Raw genomic sequence first — 16,253 nt, 5'->3', positions numbered from 1 at the left:
CGGGCAGCAGCAGCAGCAGCGACCCCCGGGAGCCCCGGGCCGCGCGCTCGCGCCTGCTGCAGGCGGGGAAGCTGCCGCGAGGTTTCTTCCGCTCCGCTAAAGCGGGGGGCAGCTGCCTACAGGCGCGCCTCTCCTCTCCGGGTCGTCTTGGGGAGTTTCCTCTCTCACCTCCCGCCCTGCAGCGCCCGGGGCGTGGTTGTCTTTGGACACTTTGTCAGAGGCTGTAAGGGGAGCGGCCCTGTAGCGGTGCTGGAGGTTTGCCTGGGGTGGGGTAATTGCATTTTTCTAACGGTCCGTCTCCTGTCCCTCCGCCCCCTTTGGAAACAGAGCCGATGCGCTTAGGAAGGCAGAAAGCGGTCTGACTACTACGGCATCTCTCCGAGCTATGAATTTGCAACGATTTACCCCCATCCTCAGTTAAGAGGAGGTGTTTTAACAGATCCCACAGGACACTCCAGAGTTACAGTACTACGCAAAACGTCTCAGTTCCCCCTCACCTGTATCTAATGGAGCAGGACATTAAAGACCTCCTCCTAGTGCCCTACTCAGATGTGCCCGTGCCCATGCCTGATGATCGCACCGCTAGCAAAAACGTAAAACAAGCGACTGCCTCTCAGATCCACACTGAACTTTAGGAAACAAGCTGTTCACGTCCTGCTGTTAGACATAATTCTTCAAAACGCGGCAAAGTGCCGAAACTGGGTGTGTAATTGCAGAGCTCCGGGCTGTGCAGAATGCTACATTACCTTTGAAACGTGTTCTACTCATACCTTAAAGGGATTTATCCCAACCTATATACAGCTCTCTGTGTTGTGGGCGAAATACAGCAAAATATTCAAGAGACCATTGATAATACTTAAGTGCATTTTTGGTATGAATACCACAAAAATTCTGGTGACGCTTTAGTCCCACTATATTTTGGTAGTTTAAATAAAATGTATCGCATGCATTTAGGCAATTGATGGTAAGTTAATTGATGAAGGCTAACTCAAGACACCATTTCCGAGATTTGTCTCATTCATTAACTCGTCTTTGGTTTGTCATCTTAAATCTCTTTCGGTAGAACTGAAAAAACTAACCTCAATCTATCTAAAACGTAATCGCGAATTTATTCAAAGTTTTATTTGCAAATTAAGAGGAGGACACGGATTAACACTAACCCATCCACCAATGGTTGTTCATTACAGTTCTAAATGCCAAAATAATGTATTTTTAGGTAGCTGCCTGTTTAATTATTAAATCATTTTACTTTTCTCAGAAATTAGTCACCTACCTCTATCTCAAACATCAATTCCTGTTATTTTAAATCTAAAAATCATTTACTTTTTCAAAGGATGCTGAATTCAACAAAAAGGAAAATATAAAATTCCCAGAACGAGAAAATATCTTATTAATATTTCTTGCACCGTCTGTTAGGATGCAGAAGGAAAATAGAGATTTTTATACACTAGAATTTTCGAGTAAAATGATACAAGGTTATGTAAAGATCTGTGCAAATCGAAGAGTACTGCACAAGTATTTCACTTAACCAGTTCAGTGCCGGTGATACAACGACGATTATTATCCTCGCATATTGCATGAAATCAAATACACGTGGGGTAGCTTGAATTAGTTGTAAACTAGCTCTAGACTATCTACTAGGAAAATGTAAATTAGGTGTCAATGAGCTGCAAACATGAAAGTTTGTGGGGAAAACAAAGTAATTCCAGAATCAACAACATTCAAAAAAAGGCAGAGGGGATTTCTGAAGCCCATTCATAGAGCATCTTAAGAAAAAAGAGGAGGTAATACACTGATTGCTGCATCTCTAGGTGATGCACAACGATTGCTAAAGAAACGTGATTTCATTTTAAAGGTAAGCGTTCAGAAAAGTAAAGCAGTTTTACAATGATATGGATACCTTTGGAGTAACTGCGGATAAGAACAACAATTTAAAATTAACGCCCTCTCCTTCCCCCTTTCGCCCCCCCCCCCACGCAAGGCAAAATTCACGTACCAGCTACGAGACATATTGGAAGTAGCAATCTGAAGATCAATCCACACACCACTTCTGTTGCCATTGCTTGAAGATCTGATTAGTTCGAGTCTTGATTAAATAAACGAGAACAATATTTGCTTGTTGTTACGACAGGTACCACTTCATAATTTTTAGGTCCACCCTTGCACAGCGCTAATGCAGTTTAGCATTGTTTTTCACCGGATTTTCTCGACGTGCTGTAGATTTCTCACAAGTCCCTTAACATCTTTGGAAGAGCCCATTAAATCCCGAAGCAGCTGGATTTCTGGTGACTTCAGTTGCAAGACGCACGGTTTCTTAGAGAAGATTTTTTTTCTTCTTTTTACTGGAGAACCATTTTGTTGTGCCCCTCATCAAGAAAGGATAACCAGCATTTTAAAATTAAACCGGTTCTGTTCTAGACCAAAGGCTTTGCTCGCTCTCTGTTTATATATCCGAGGAGCGGTGTGAGTCACGATTCACAGATTCCCAGACACACTGAGGACTCCAGCCACTTTCTTCCCGCTTCTGGCCCGTAGGACCCAGCTTGTGGTACACAGAGCAAAATCATCCCAAGCTGTTAGGTTGCTGGCATTTTGCATCCTTCGAAAATGACTTGCATGCTCCCCTCCGCTGGCGCGGCGGCCAGAGCGCTGTAGGTAGGCAAAGGGGGAAGCAGACCGCCTCTCCCGTCCTGCCGCGCCTGCTGTCTGCCTAGCTGCCCCTCACCGACGCTCAGACACAGCTGCAGCGCTGCTCTTTCCCCACACTTCTCCACCTCAATGAAAACTTTGCGAGGCCCCGCCCCTGCGGGGATCAGGCTGGCGGAGCAGGAGAGGTTTGCTCCAATAGGAACAGGCGTGTGGGGCAGGTCTCGCTCCGACACAGAGCTCGACTTTTAGACTAGTGGCATAGCAAAGGCAGCTAGCTGCGGGCGTGCCAGCTGCAAGCCGGGAATCCAGAGCCTCCTGCGCCGCCGATCTCCTCTCTCCACCTCCCCCTGCTCACGTCACCTGTGCTCGCTTCTTCAGTGTTATTTTGAAGACACCTTAGATGTGTGGCTCCCGGCTTGATTAATCGTACAAGTCCCAGCCACACAACCACAGGAGGTTCCAGTCCAGCGGGAAGGTCTGCGCTCCAAGGGGCATTTTAAAAACTAATGACAAGTTTGTCACGGGCAACAGTAGTTTGGTTTATTTATCCCGGGGACTACCGTGCATTCTTTACTCAAGCAAAAGCCGTATAGACTGCAGCACGAGTTATTCCTGAGTTAGGAAGGCAAGATGGTGTTCTCAAGGAATACATATAAATTTAAAACATTTCTAATGTAAGAGGGACACTGTGATACACACAAATATACATAAATGCTGGAACTAGGGGTGCAGGGGGTGCTGAACACCTCTTAGCTTGTAATGGTTTCCATTATACACAGGATCCGAAGAAGTGGGTATTCACCCACGACAGCTCATGCTGCAAAACGTCTGTTAGTCTATAAGGTGCCACAGGATTCTTTGCTGATTATACACAGGGTTTACACAGTTTGGTTCAATGGCTCTCAGCACCCCCACTATATAAATTGTTCCAGCACTCCTGCAAATATATGAGATTTCTTTACCTATAATTAACACTGTCCCATCACCTTTGGTTGAAAAACAAATAATTTTTAAAAAATCCAATGTTCTTTTCACTGCCTTGCTTGTTTACTTTTTGTATTTCTCTGAAACTGGGTACTCAAGCATCATTTTCACAAGTAGGCTCCCTGCACTAAGACCATGCTTTCAGGCCATTCAAACAAACAAAAAACCTATTTCCATTGGGATTTATTTAAAATTTGTGGAAACATTTTTACTGACCATAAATTTGTAAAAAGCTTAACTTTACTAATCGTAATTTGGGGGAAAATTTGATCACATTGTGTCTCTCGGTGTTGTGTAACTCACAATGGCTATATATTTTTTTACAGTAGTAATTATGTATACTAATCAAATGTAAGGAAGGAGGGTAGGAACTCAAATATGAAATTGCAGAACGACTAACTTTGGTATGTAACCTATCACTTAAATCAGCCTCTGTACCAGATGTCTGGAGGATAGCTAATGTAACACTGATTTAAAATAAATAAATAAAAGGCTCCAGAAGCAATCCTGGCAATTCCAGGCCAATAACTGTAACTTCATTACCAGGCAAAGTGGTTGAAAGTATAATAAAGAACAGAAATATCAGATAGATTAACACAATATGTTAGGGAAGAGTTAGCATGGCCTTTGTAAAGAGAAATCATGCCTCACAATTTACAGAATTCTCTGAGGGTGTCAGCAAACATGTGGACAAGGGTGATCCAGTGGGTATAGTGTACTTGGACTTTCAGGGTACGTCTACACTACGGGACTATTCCGAATTTGCATAAACCGGTTTTGTAAAACAGATTGTATAAAACCGAGTGCGCGCGGCCACACTAAACACATTAAATCGGTGGTGTGCGTCCACGGTCCGAGGCTAGCATTGACTTCTGGAGCGTTGCACTGTGGGTAGCTATTCGTAGCTATCCCATAGTTCCCGCAGCCTGCCCCGCCCCTTGGAATTTCCGGGTTGAGATCCCAGTGCCTGATGGGGCAATAATCATTGTCGCAGGTGGTTCTGGGTAAATGTCGTCAGTCACTCCTTCCTCTGGGAAAGCAACGGCAGACAAGCATTTTGCGGCTTTTTTCCCTGGATTGCCCTGGCAGATGCCATAGCATGGCAATCATGGAGCTTGTTTTGCCTTTTGTGACTGTCACCGTATGTGTACTAGATGCCGCTGACAGAGGCGATTCAGCAGCGCTACACAGCAGCATGCTTTTGCTTTTGCATGACAGCAGAGATGGTTATCAGCCATACTGTACCATCTACCAATCCATAAATTGGTAATAAGATGATCGTGGCTACCAGTCCTTTTGCACTGTTCCATTTGCTGCTGTCATAAGTGCCCCTGGCTGCTCTTAGCCAGGGGCGCAAAAGCCAAAATTGGGAATGACTCCCTGAGTCAATCTCTCCTTTTTGGTATCTAAAAATAGAATCAGTCCTGCCTAGAATATGGGCAAGTGTACTAGAGAACCACTGTATCAGAGAACCAGAGAGCACAGCTGCTCTGTGTCAGATCCTGCAGAAATTATGAGCTGTATTCTATTCACATTGGGTGCTCCTGCAACAACCCCACCTGTTGATTCCATTCTTCCCTCAGCCTTCCTGGGCTACCGTAGCATTGTCCCCCCACTTGTGTGATGAAGTAATAAAGAATGCAGGAATAAGACACAGTGACTTGTTAGTGAGATATGAGTGGAAGGCAGCCTCCAGCTGCTATGATAGTCCAGACAGGACAGTAAGGAGTGTGTAGGAGAGGAGCCCAGCATCCCTCTGCTAGTTCAGGGGCACTTGAATCTTTTCTTTACACATGAAGGGTGGGGGCTGATGGAGCTCAGCCCCCTGTTGCTATGACGACGATGGTTATCAGCCAGTCCTTTTGCACTGCCCCATGTGCCAATAGGCTGATGACGAGGACGGGTACCAGTCGTATTGTACCATCAGCCAGCCATAGCGTGGGGGGAGCAAGGATGTTGGTGTTGAGTGCTGCAGCATCGCGTCTATCTGCAGCATTCAGTAAAGATAGGGTGACATGTAAAAGAGTCAAGAGAGGATTGTTTTCCCTTTCACTTCTGGGGGTGGGTGGGGGGGTGCGTAAATTGCCGAGCTATGCCCTGACCCACCGCGGACACTGTTTTTGACCCTAGAAGCATTTGGAGCTCAGCCAAGAATGCAAATGCTTTTCAGAGACTGCAGGAACTGTGGGATAGCTTGAGTCCTCCAGTCCATGAGCGTCCATTTGATTCTTTGGCTTTCCGTTACGCTTGTCACGCAGCAGTGTGCTGAGTCCCTGCTATGGCATCTGTCTGGAGATATTTAAAAAATGATTTTGAATTTTGTCTTCTGTAACGGAGCGCTGATAGAACAGATTTGCCTGCCCTTACAGCGATCACGTCCGCATCGTCCATGCGGGAGCTCTTTCTTTATTTTGATTTTTAACTGCATCACCACCCGTGCTGATCAGAGCTCCACGCTGGGCAAACAGGAAATATTCAAAAGTTCACGGGGCTTTTCCTGTCTACCTGGCCACTGCATCCGAGTTCAGATTGCTGTCCAGAGCGGTCAGTGGTGCACTGTGGGATACCGCCCGGAGGCCAATACCATCGATCTGCGGCCACACTAACCCCAATCCGATATGGTAATACCGATATTAGCCCTACTCCTCTCGTTAGGGAGGAGTACAGAAACCGGTTTAAAGAGCCCTTTATACCGATATAAAGGGCCTCTTAGTGTGGACGGGTGTGGCGTTAAATCGGTTTTACGCTCCTAAAACCGGTTTAAACGCATAGTGTAGACCAGGCTTCAGAAAGCCTTTGACAAGGTCTCTCACCAAAGGCTCTTAAGCCAAGTAAGCAGTTCTGGGATAAGAAAGGAGGCCCTCTCCTGGATCAGTAACTGGTTAAAAGGTAGGAAACAAAGAGTAGGAATAAATGGTCAGTTTTCAGACTGGAGAGAGGTAAACAGTGGGGTCCCCAAAGGATCTGCACTGGGACCAGTGCTGTTCAGTATAGTCATAAATGATCTGGGAAAAGGGGTAAACAGTGAGGCGGCAAAGTTTGCAGATGATATAAAATTACTCAAAATAGGTAAGGCCAAAGCTGACTGCAAAGAGTTGCAAAGGGATGCTCACAAAACTGGGTGACTGGACAACAAAATGGCAGATGAAATTCAGTGTTAATACATGCAAACTATTACACTCTGGAAAACATAACCCCAATTATACATACAAAATTGTGGGGTCTAAATTAGCTGTTACCGCTCAAGAAAGAAATTTTGGAGTCCTAATAGATAGATCTCTGAAAACATCTGCTCAGTGTGCAGCAGCAGTCAAAAAAGCTAACAGATTGTTAGGAACCACTAGGAAAGGGATAGATAAGAAGACAGAAAAATGCCATAATACCACTATATAAATCCATAGTATGCCCATACTTTGAATATCATGTGCACTTCTGGTTGCCCCATTTTCAAAAATATATATTAGAATTGGAAAATATAGAGAAGGGTAACAAAAGTGATTAGGGGTATGAAACAGCTTCCATAGGAGGTGAGATTAAATAACTAGGACTGTTCATCTTCAAAAATAGATGACTAGGGATGGATATGACAGAGGTCTATAAAATTATGAATGGTGTAGAGAAAGTGAAAAAGGAAATGTTATTTACCCTTTTGCATAACACAATAACTAGGGGTCCCGCAATTAAATTAATAGGCAGCAGGTTTAAAACAAACATAAGATAGTACTTCTTCCACAACCTGTGGAACTCATAGCTAAGGGATGTTGTGAAGGCCAAAAACATAACTGTGTTCAAAAAAGAATTATATAATTCGTCAAGTACAGGCTCATCAATGGCTATTAGTCAAGGACACAGCCCCGTGCTCTGGATGTCCGTAAACCTTTGACTGCCAGAAGCTGGGACTGGATGACAGTGGATGGATCACTTGAAATTGCCCTGATCTGTTCATTCTTCACTGTTGGAAGACAGGATACTGAGCTAGATGGACCATTGGTCTGACCTACTATGGCCATTCTTATGTTCTTAAGTTATCAATTATAATTTAAAAATACAAACGGAGATGCATAGTCTCAGTAAAGCAAGAATTTGCCAAGAAGAATGTGGAAGCAGTGATCATACACTCTGTAAAATTCCATTCCAAATACTTTACTTTATCAGGAACATTATATATATATAATACAAACACACACACACACACACACACACACACCCCTCTACCTCGATATAACGCTGTCCTCTGGAGCAAAATTTTTTTACCGTGTTATAGGTGAAACCGTGTTATATCGAACTTGCTTTGATCCACTGGAGTGCGTAGCCCCCCCCCCCCCCCTCCGCCAGAGCACTGCTTTACCACGTTATATCCAAATTTGTGTTATATTGTGTCGCGTTATATTGAGGTAGCGGTGTGTATATATAAATATGTATATATATAATATATATACACACGCACACATACATTTTCATGCTACAGAGTTGTCAACTTTTGCAATTTCATCATGAGGCTGACAATATTTGGTATTTGGTACTGTTCTTGAAGCCCTAGCTCCTGGAATCTTATAATTCCATGGAATCTCATTTTTCACTTAAAAACATGTCTAGCTTTCATAGCTTCAGTGTAAAGCTTGCAAAAGTGACCAGATGTAGCCCAATAGGATTCAATATCATAAGGAAAATAAAAAGAACCCCTTTAAAACAACCTCATGATTTTAAGCCAATCTCATAATTTTTTGGTGCCTCACTTATGATTTCTGAACAATAGCTATGTGTGTGTGTGTATATGTGTGTATATATATAGGTATACACACACAAACACACGTTTGGCTGGCCCACATGTGGTGTATTTTGAAAGCAAAGAACTGTATGGTAAGTTCATTCACAGTCTGGACATAAAGAAAAGTTAGTTCTAAAGAATCTTCTTTATCGTCATTGTACATTTATATGTTTTTTAATCTTATTGACTTTTTCTCTGCTTTAAGGTATGATACTGTGATATTTATGTAAAGAAACTCCTAGTAAAGTCAACAGGAGTTTTGCCCACGTTAGCACTGGGCCTTAAATTTGCTCTTTATTTAACATCGCTTAGTCATGTTTATTTTGTTTGACCAATCTCCTGTAGTGAAAAAGCTTTGTACAGCTGCTGACCTTTTTACTGTTCCCCTTCATGTCAGACATCCATAATGATATTGTTTAAACAACTCAAACAATATATGGAAGAAAACGTAGCTTGTGATTAGTATATAATCTTCTTCTTTCTTTTGTCCTAAATAGGAAATAAAATGAAGTTATCTGTAACTGTAAAAGTATTCCCCATATAGGATTTTAAATATGCATATTTGTTTCTAAATATGCAATTGCACAGTGATCCATAGTTGATGAAATGCTCTCTTTCAATCTGCCATGTTATGCCTAGATATTACAGAATATGAAGTATGGCACGCATGTAGTTCATTATTTAGGGGTTCCCACAATATCTAACCATGACAACACAGATTACAAATGGAGGGTTGTTTCTCTCCACTGGCCCACAAAGGTGCAAATTGCAGCACCTGTGCCCATGAGAAGGCACCAGCCCCCGGAGAATGGCTGTAGCATGCTCCTGAGGGTTCCATCAAGGGACAACGGCTTTAATGTGTAAGCATGGCCCAAGAGAACCCCTGCCAATAAAAGATGTTTAGGGGATGCACTCAATCAGTACTTATTCTGAGCCATGGTCACACCTTCCTTCTCAGTCAGCACCACCCATTTTCTAGGTTGGGCCAATGATTGCCATACCTGTGGCACAACTTTGCCTTTCCCCCACTGGGACCAAATTTCTCCAGTGGAAGTGAATCTAGCCTGGAAGTTTGAGTCTGAATTTTCTGGCATCTATCAGTTCAAAACAAACATATAGTTACAAAATGCAACTAGTGACCTTTTTTCATTAGCCGTCTAGTTAAACAACACCTACAAAGCAGCTAACTAAGGACCCAATCCAGTCCCCATCAAAGTCTAACTCACGACTCCTATTGACTTTCAGTGCTGCAAGATCAGGCCCCAAACCACTATTTTTAACCAGCAGTTCTCCTTTTGCACTGGATGCTGCAAAACAAAGCTAGCTGTTCATAAACTAATAAAGACATTTTGTTTATACACCCTATGATATCATATTGCGCATATGTTGGCAGCGTTAGATTTCAGAGATTTTTATTTGCTTAATCAGTTGATTGGGATCACTTAAGTTAGTAAAATGCCTTTATTATTTTTACAATGTGGTTAGTTTTTACATTGTTTGTATCCTGGAGAGTTATTCTCCTATGTTTTGGAAATAATGAACTCATAGTTGCTTCAATTACAGTTTTTACTCATAATTCACAGGGTATGAAACCAGAAGTTATAATACATGCAGTGTATAGCTTATTAGCTCATGCAAGACAGCTAACCTAAAGCAGAATGCATGCAGCTGCAGTGCCACCTTTTGGTTAAAATGTCTTTTATAGAAGTGTAACATTTCTCTTGCCAGCCACCAGAAATGACCTATTTACATAGAATCTTCACAGAACAATCGGACCTCTTAGGATGATGATTTGTGATGTTATCCTAAGCATGAAATATGCATAACACCTTACATCAGGACAGGAAATTTTTCCATTCTTTTCATTTTAGCTGTTGCCAATAACATTAAAGCATTTTAACCTGCAAATATCCGAGAAGGAACACTATCAACCAACAGGGGAGCAATAAAGCTTGGAACTATCATCAAAAGATGCAGAACACAAAGAGGAAGTGAAACAATTAAGTAAATGCAGGTCAAATAAAAAAGAAACTTATTCATAACCAAAAATGACATATAGAAAATAGCTGTGAGGCTTATTTATTTTTAGCTATCATCAGTAATGTGAGTAACACAAAAGCAAATCTAATATAAAATAATGGGGACCAGTACTCCCCCAAAAGATTTATGAAAGTTACATGTATTTTTTGTGGACCACAGGATTTCTCTGTGTGTGTGTGTGTGTGTTCAGGAGCATCATATCAAGCTAATGATCAGGGAAATTGCAACACTGCAAGAGTCATATTGTGTATATTAAATGTGCTCACAGTGGGTCAGTACACAGTGATCTGACCTACCATTAAAATGTATTTCCTCTCTTTTTAATCTACCAGGGTCTCAGACCTTTTGAAATATGCATAGTATACTTGAAAAGAATGGATTTTAATACTTAAGCTAAAGAGGCTCATGTAGATTCTATAGAAAAATAAAGTTAAATTAAAAAATCATGACTTTGTATACCCCACAATGTTAAAAACAATTCAGTAAACAGTGGGTCATTTCCTGCCTTTTGGTGATCACACCACCCCCAGTCTATACATATTGGCCCAAATTCATCCAATGTATATAATCTGGAAGCCAACAAGGATGTACATGAGTAACTGAGGCCAGAATTCAGATATGTCCTCAGTTCAATTATACAGAATCTGATTAAATAAAAATCCATTTTAGAATTCAGTGCACTGGGCTGTACAGAAATGTATTATTCAGAGTTCTGTTCCTGTCCATCCCCACTGCCTTGTCAGCTGTTTTGGTCCTGAGCATGTGATGTTCTGTACTAAACACCCATCAACACAGGAGAAGCCAATCAAGAATTTTTTTTAAAATATAAAATGAATGCCATTGTTGGGTTCCATAAAGCGAGCATCAAACTGGCTGAGAAAAACACATCCACCCAATGAAAAGAGAGAGACCATAGAGTCCCACTCACAGAGAAAGAGAAAAGGCATCTGAAATACCATTATTGTGAAAGGCAATTACCCCCATACCAAGTTGTTTTACATTTCTTATTTCACACCATGTGCAGGTCCTTTCTTAAGGACTTGCAAGAAAGGAAATGGCCTTTGTCATAAACATACAGCTAAGGGTAGCATACAATCCCTCCTTTACCTGTAAAGGGTTAAGAAGCTCAAATAACCTGGTTGGCACCTGACCAAAAGGACCAATGAGGGGAGAAGATACTTTTAGATCTGTGTGGGAAGGTTTTTGTTTTGTGTTCCTTTGTGTTCTCTCCAGGTCAGGGAGGAATCAGGGCAGGGAAAATACATCTCCCAAAGCTATACCTGAACTAAGCATCTAGGATTACAAATTGTAAGCAATAGGAAGGAAATGCGTTAGATTATCTTGTTTTAGCTTGTGAATTGTCCCTATGCTAAGAGGGAGATTTATTCCCATTTTTTTGTAACTGTAAAGTTTTTCCTAGAAGGGAATCCTCTGTGTTTTGAATCTTATTACTCTGTAAAATTACTTTCTATCCTGATTTACAGAGGTGCTTCTTTTACTTTTTCTTTACTTTATTACTTTTTTATAATAAAGTTCTGGTTTTAAGAATCTGATTGGGTTTTTAGGGTCTCGACTGTGCTCACCTTGGTTACCTATTCAGTTGGTATATTATTCTCAAGCCTCTCCAGGAAAAGGGGTGAGGGGTTTGGGGGGATATTTTGGGGAAATAGGAATTCCAAATGGTCCTTTTCCTGAATCTTTGTCTAACTCACTTGGTGGTGGCAGCAATACCGTCCAAGGGCAAGGAAGAATTTGTGACTTGGGAAAGTTTTTAACCTAAGCTGGTGGAATATAAGCTTAGGGGGTCTTTCATGCGGGTCCCCACATCTGTACCCCAGAGTTCAGAGTGGGGAGGGAACTCTGACAGCCTTGTACCACAGTTATGGAGAACCATTTTATTTTACCTACAGTGTGAAGGTGGGAAGGAAGCTGCCCCTAAAGGAAAGTCTCTGTTCACGCCAGCATCAGAGGCTGAAACAGCCTACTCCCTTGACCTGATTGGGGCATGGAGGAGAGACTCCTGCAGCTCAGCAATACCAAGTACCAAGGCTCTCTCTTGTAATCTGCAGTCACCTACAAACACAGTTTGTGACTATTTTGCTGCCCTAGATCACCAACCGCTCCTGCTTGTGTGGAAAATTCATGCCTACTACACTAGGTAAGAATTCTTGGAATTACATCACATCCCCAGAAGAGTAGCATGGCTAGTGTCAGCTCTCAAGTTCTCCTCACTCTTGTTGGACGCCTCCTCACCACATTAATTCAACTATAATTTCAAGGCTCATTTTAACTGGCAGTGGCTGACAAGTGGCTTGTGTGAAGCTTTCCAAAAGAAGATATGTTAGCCAGTAGTTGTTGGCTTTCTTTTTATTACTCCCTTCACTAAACTAACGAAGGTTGGTTGTTTCACAGGTATGACTTGAATTTTTAGTTGTGTGTTAACATGCTAGCTAATATGATTATAAATTCTAGTGTCAACACTATACAACATTTGTTCAAGCATACAAGAGTTTGTTGCTACTCATGTTAGGATTATTAAGAATTAAAACTAGCAGCAAATGTGTATGTCCTGTCCATGCTAGAATTTACAATTGTGTTATTTAATATGTATTAACTAACAAGTGTAAAAACACAATTGTCTTTGCCTCAAAGGAATTTAAAACATGATGGGGAAGATGTGGTACACAGTCATATACCTAAGAATTCTAATAGAGTTCAAGCACATTTTGTATTGTATAAAATAACTGTACAATCCAAAGATCATCCGAGGTCTCATCATTTTGTCTGTTACAAGGAATTGACAAGCCTGCCCTCTGGCATTAATCACTAGCTCTCATAAATATCAGGAATTTGATTGTAATAAAAATAATCAGCATAAGTAGAGAGTGTGGTCTAGTGATTAGTGCTGAGGGCTAGGAGTCAGCACTCTCAGGTTCTATTTCCAGTTTACTTCCAAGTTGCTGAGTGAAATTAAGCAAGTCCTTTATCATTCCATGCCTCAGTTTACCTATCTCTTACATGAGTAACAATAATAATTGCCTCACAGAAGTGTTGTGAGGTGTAATTAATATTGTAAAGCAATTTGAGACCCTTTGGTGAAAGATGCAACAGAGGAGGCTATTGGAGGAGGGATAGCTCAGTGGTTTAAGCATTGGCCTACCAAACCCAGGACTATGAGCTCAATCCTTGAGGGGGCCATTTAGGGATCTGGGGCAAAAATCTGACTGGGGATTGGTCCTGCTTTGGAGTGGATGACCTCCTGAGGTCCCTTCCACCCCTGACAGTTTATTAGGAAAAGGAGGGTCTTTCCATAAACTAGTGATATTTCATTTCATTTGTGTCCTTGTTCACTCTTATTAGAGTCACAGCAGTTACACATTAGTTTGTCATATTTGTTTATTTCAGAATCAAATAGAGAACATTTGAGTTACTGTCCTGTTTGTTTGTTGGATCACTATCATTGTAAAGTAAGAAATGCCCCACATTAGCAAAAATCTGTCTTTCTAAGTATTGAGCCAAATCATGCCATGTATTTTTAAGAAAATTAGAAAAAAGAGGGAGTTCATCTTAAAACTCATAGCATGGTATGGCTCCATGTAATTATAAGAACATAAGAATGGCCGTACTGGGTCAGAGTAGTGGTCCACCTAACCTAGCATCCTGTCTTCTCACAGTGACCAGTGCCAAATTCTTCACAGGGAATGAACAGAACAGGGCAATTATTGAGCGATTCATCCACTGTTGTCCAATTCCAGCTTCTGACAGTCAGAGGTTTAGGAATACCCAGAGACTAGGGGTCCATCTCTGACCATCTTGGCTAATAGCCATTAATGGACTTAACCTTCATGAATTATCTACTGTATATACTTGTTCATTAGCCCATTAGGTTATAAGTCGACCCCCCAGAATGGATAGGTAAAAATACCCAAAACTGTATGATCCTTTCATAAGTCGACCCTATATTTCAGGGGTTGGAAAACTTTGGCTCCTGGTCAGGGGCGGCTCTAGAGGCCAGCGGGGCAAGCACCCGCCTGGGGCGGCCCTTTCCCAGGGGGGCGGCAGGCTGCGCCGGTGGACCTGCCGCAGTCATGCCTGCGGGAGGTCCAGCGGAGCCCCGGGACGACCGGACCTGCCGCAGGCATGACTGCAGACGGTTCGCTGGTCCCGTGGCTCGGCTGGACCTCCCGCAGGCATGACTGCGGCAGCTCAACCGGAGCCGCCGGACCGCGGGAGGTCCAGCTGAGCCGCGTGACCAGCGGACCCTCTGCAGTCATGCCCGCGGCAGTTCCGCTGCTCCTGCGGCTCGGGGGCGCCTCCCGGGCATGATTGCTTGGGGCGGCCAAATTTGTAGAGCCGCCCCTGCTCCTGGCTCATCAGGGTAAGCCGCTGGTGGGTCAGGATGTATTGTTTGCTTGGAGCGCTCCAGGTAAACAAAACTACAATGTATTAGATCGGGGATCAGCAACCTTTGGCATACGGCCCGCCAGGGTAAGCACCCAGGCGGGCCAGGCCATTTTGTTTACCTGCTGTGTCCACAGGTTCGGCCGATCACAGCTCCTACTGGCCACGGTTTGCCGCTCCAGGCCAATGGGGGCGGCGGGAAGCGGCACGGGCCAAGGGATATGCTGGCCACCGCTTCCTGCCGCCCCCATTGGCCTGGAGCAGTGAACTGCAGCCAGTGGGAGCCGCAACTGGCCGAACCTGTGGAGTGGCAGGTAAACAAACCGGCTCTGCCCGCTAGGGTGGTTACCCTGGCGAGCCGCGTGCCAAAGGTTGCCGATCCCTGTATTAGATATTCAATTCAATGATTCCACAGAGTTTAAAATCATCATATTTTGGTGTAGACCTGTCTATAAGCTGACCCCTGCTCTTTGATGCGTCCCTTTTTTACCAAAAAATATTCGGCTTATGAATGAGTATATGCGGTAATTCTTTTTTTAATCCAGTTATACTTTTGACCTTTACAACACCCCAAAGCAATGAATTTCACAGATTGATTGTGCATTGTGTGAAGAAGTACTTCTATATGTTTGTTTTAAACATGCTGCCTATTAATTTCATTGGGGAATGCCTGGTTCTTGTGTTATGTGAAGGAGTAAAATAGCACTTCCCTGTTCACTCTCTCCATACCATTTGTGATTTTATAGACCTCTATCATACTTTGCCCTTTAGTCATTTGTTTTCTAAGCTGAACAGTACTAGTATTTTTAATCCCTCCTTCTGTGGAAGCTATTCCATACATCTCCATTTGTTCTTCTCTGTACTTTTTCCAATCTTAATATATCTTTTTTGAAATGGGGAGATCAAAATTACACACAGTAGTCAAGGCATGGGCATACCATGGATTTATACAGTGGCATTATGATATTTTCCATCTTATTATGTATACCTTTCCTAGTGATTCCTAACATGGTTAGCTTTTTTGGCTGGCACTGCACATTCAGCCCATGTTTTCAGATACCTATTTATGAGGACTCCAAGATTTCTTTCTTGAGTGGTAACAGCTAATTTAGACCCCATCATTTGTATGTATAGTTGGGGTTATATTTTGCAATGTACATTACTTTGCATTTCTTAACATTGAATGTAATCTGCCATTTTGTTGCCCAGTCACTCAGTTTTGAGAAATTCGTTTGTAAATTTTCAGTCAGCTTCAGCCTGACCTATCTTGAATAATTTTATATCATCTGCAAATATTGCCACCTCACTGTTTACCCCTTTTTCCAGATCATTTATGAATATGTTGAACAGCACTGGTCCAGTACAGATGCTTGGGGGACCCACTATTTACCTCTCTCCTCTTTGAAAACTG

The 16,253-nt window shown here is 42.5% G+C and overlaps 1 protein-coding gene across 7 annotated transcripts in view; it reads right to left on the bottom strand.

Annotated features, from left to right (window-relative positions):
* The window catches only part of PIEZO2 (piezo type mechanosensitive ion channel component 2), a 443,406-nt gene extending 440,465 nt beyond the window's left edge, over window positions 1-2,941 (bottom strand). For 4 of the 7 annotated variants that reach the window (XM_039525707.1, XM_039525709.1, XM_039525708.1 and 1 more), the window contains exon 1: window positions 1,997-2,941. In XM_039525707.1, coding sequence (XP_039381641.1) covers window positions 1,997-2,060 — 64 coding nt within the window. In that variant the 5' untranslated portion in view covers window positions 2,061-2,941. The remainder of the gene's footprint in view (window positions 1-1,996) is intronic. The other 3 variants (XM_039525714.1, XM_039525710.1, XM_039525715.1) reach the window with 2 other exon arrangements.
* Between the last annotated feature and the right edge of the window lie 13,312 nt (window positions 2,942-16,253).

The sequence above is a fragment of the Mauremys reevesii genome, linkage group 2 (assembly GCF_016161935.1).
Source record: "Mauremys reevesii isolate NIE-2019 linkage group 2, ASM1616193v1, whole genome shotgun sequence".
Classification (NCBI taxonomy): domain Eukaryota; kingdom Metazoa; phylum Chordata; order Testudines; family Geoemydidae; genus Mauremys; species Mauremys reevesii.
This window is presented reverse-complemented; position numbering and strand designations above follow the sequence as displayed.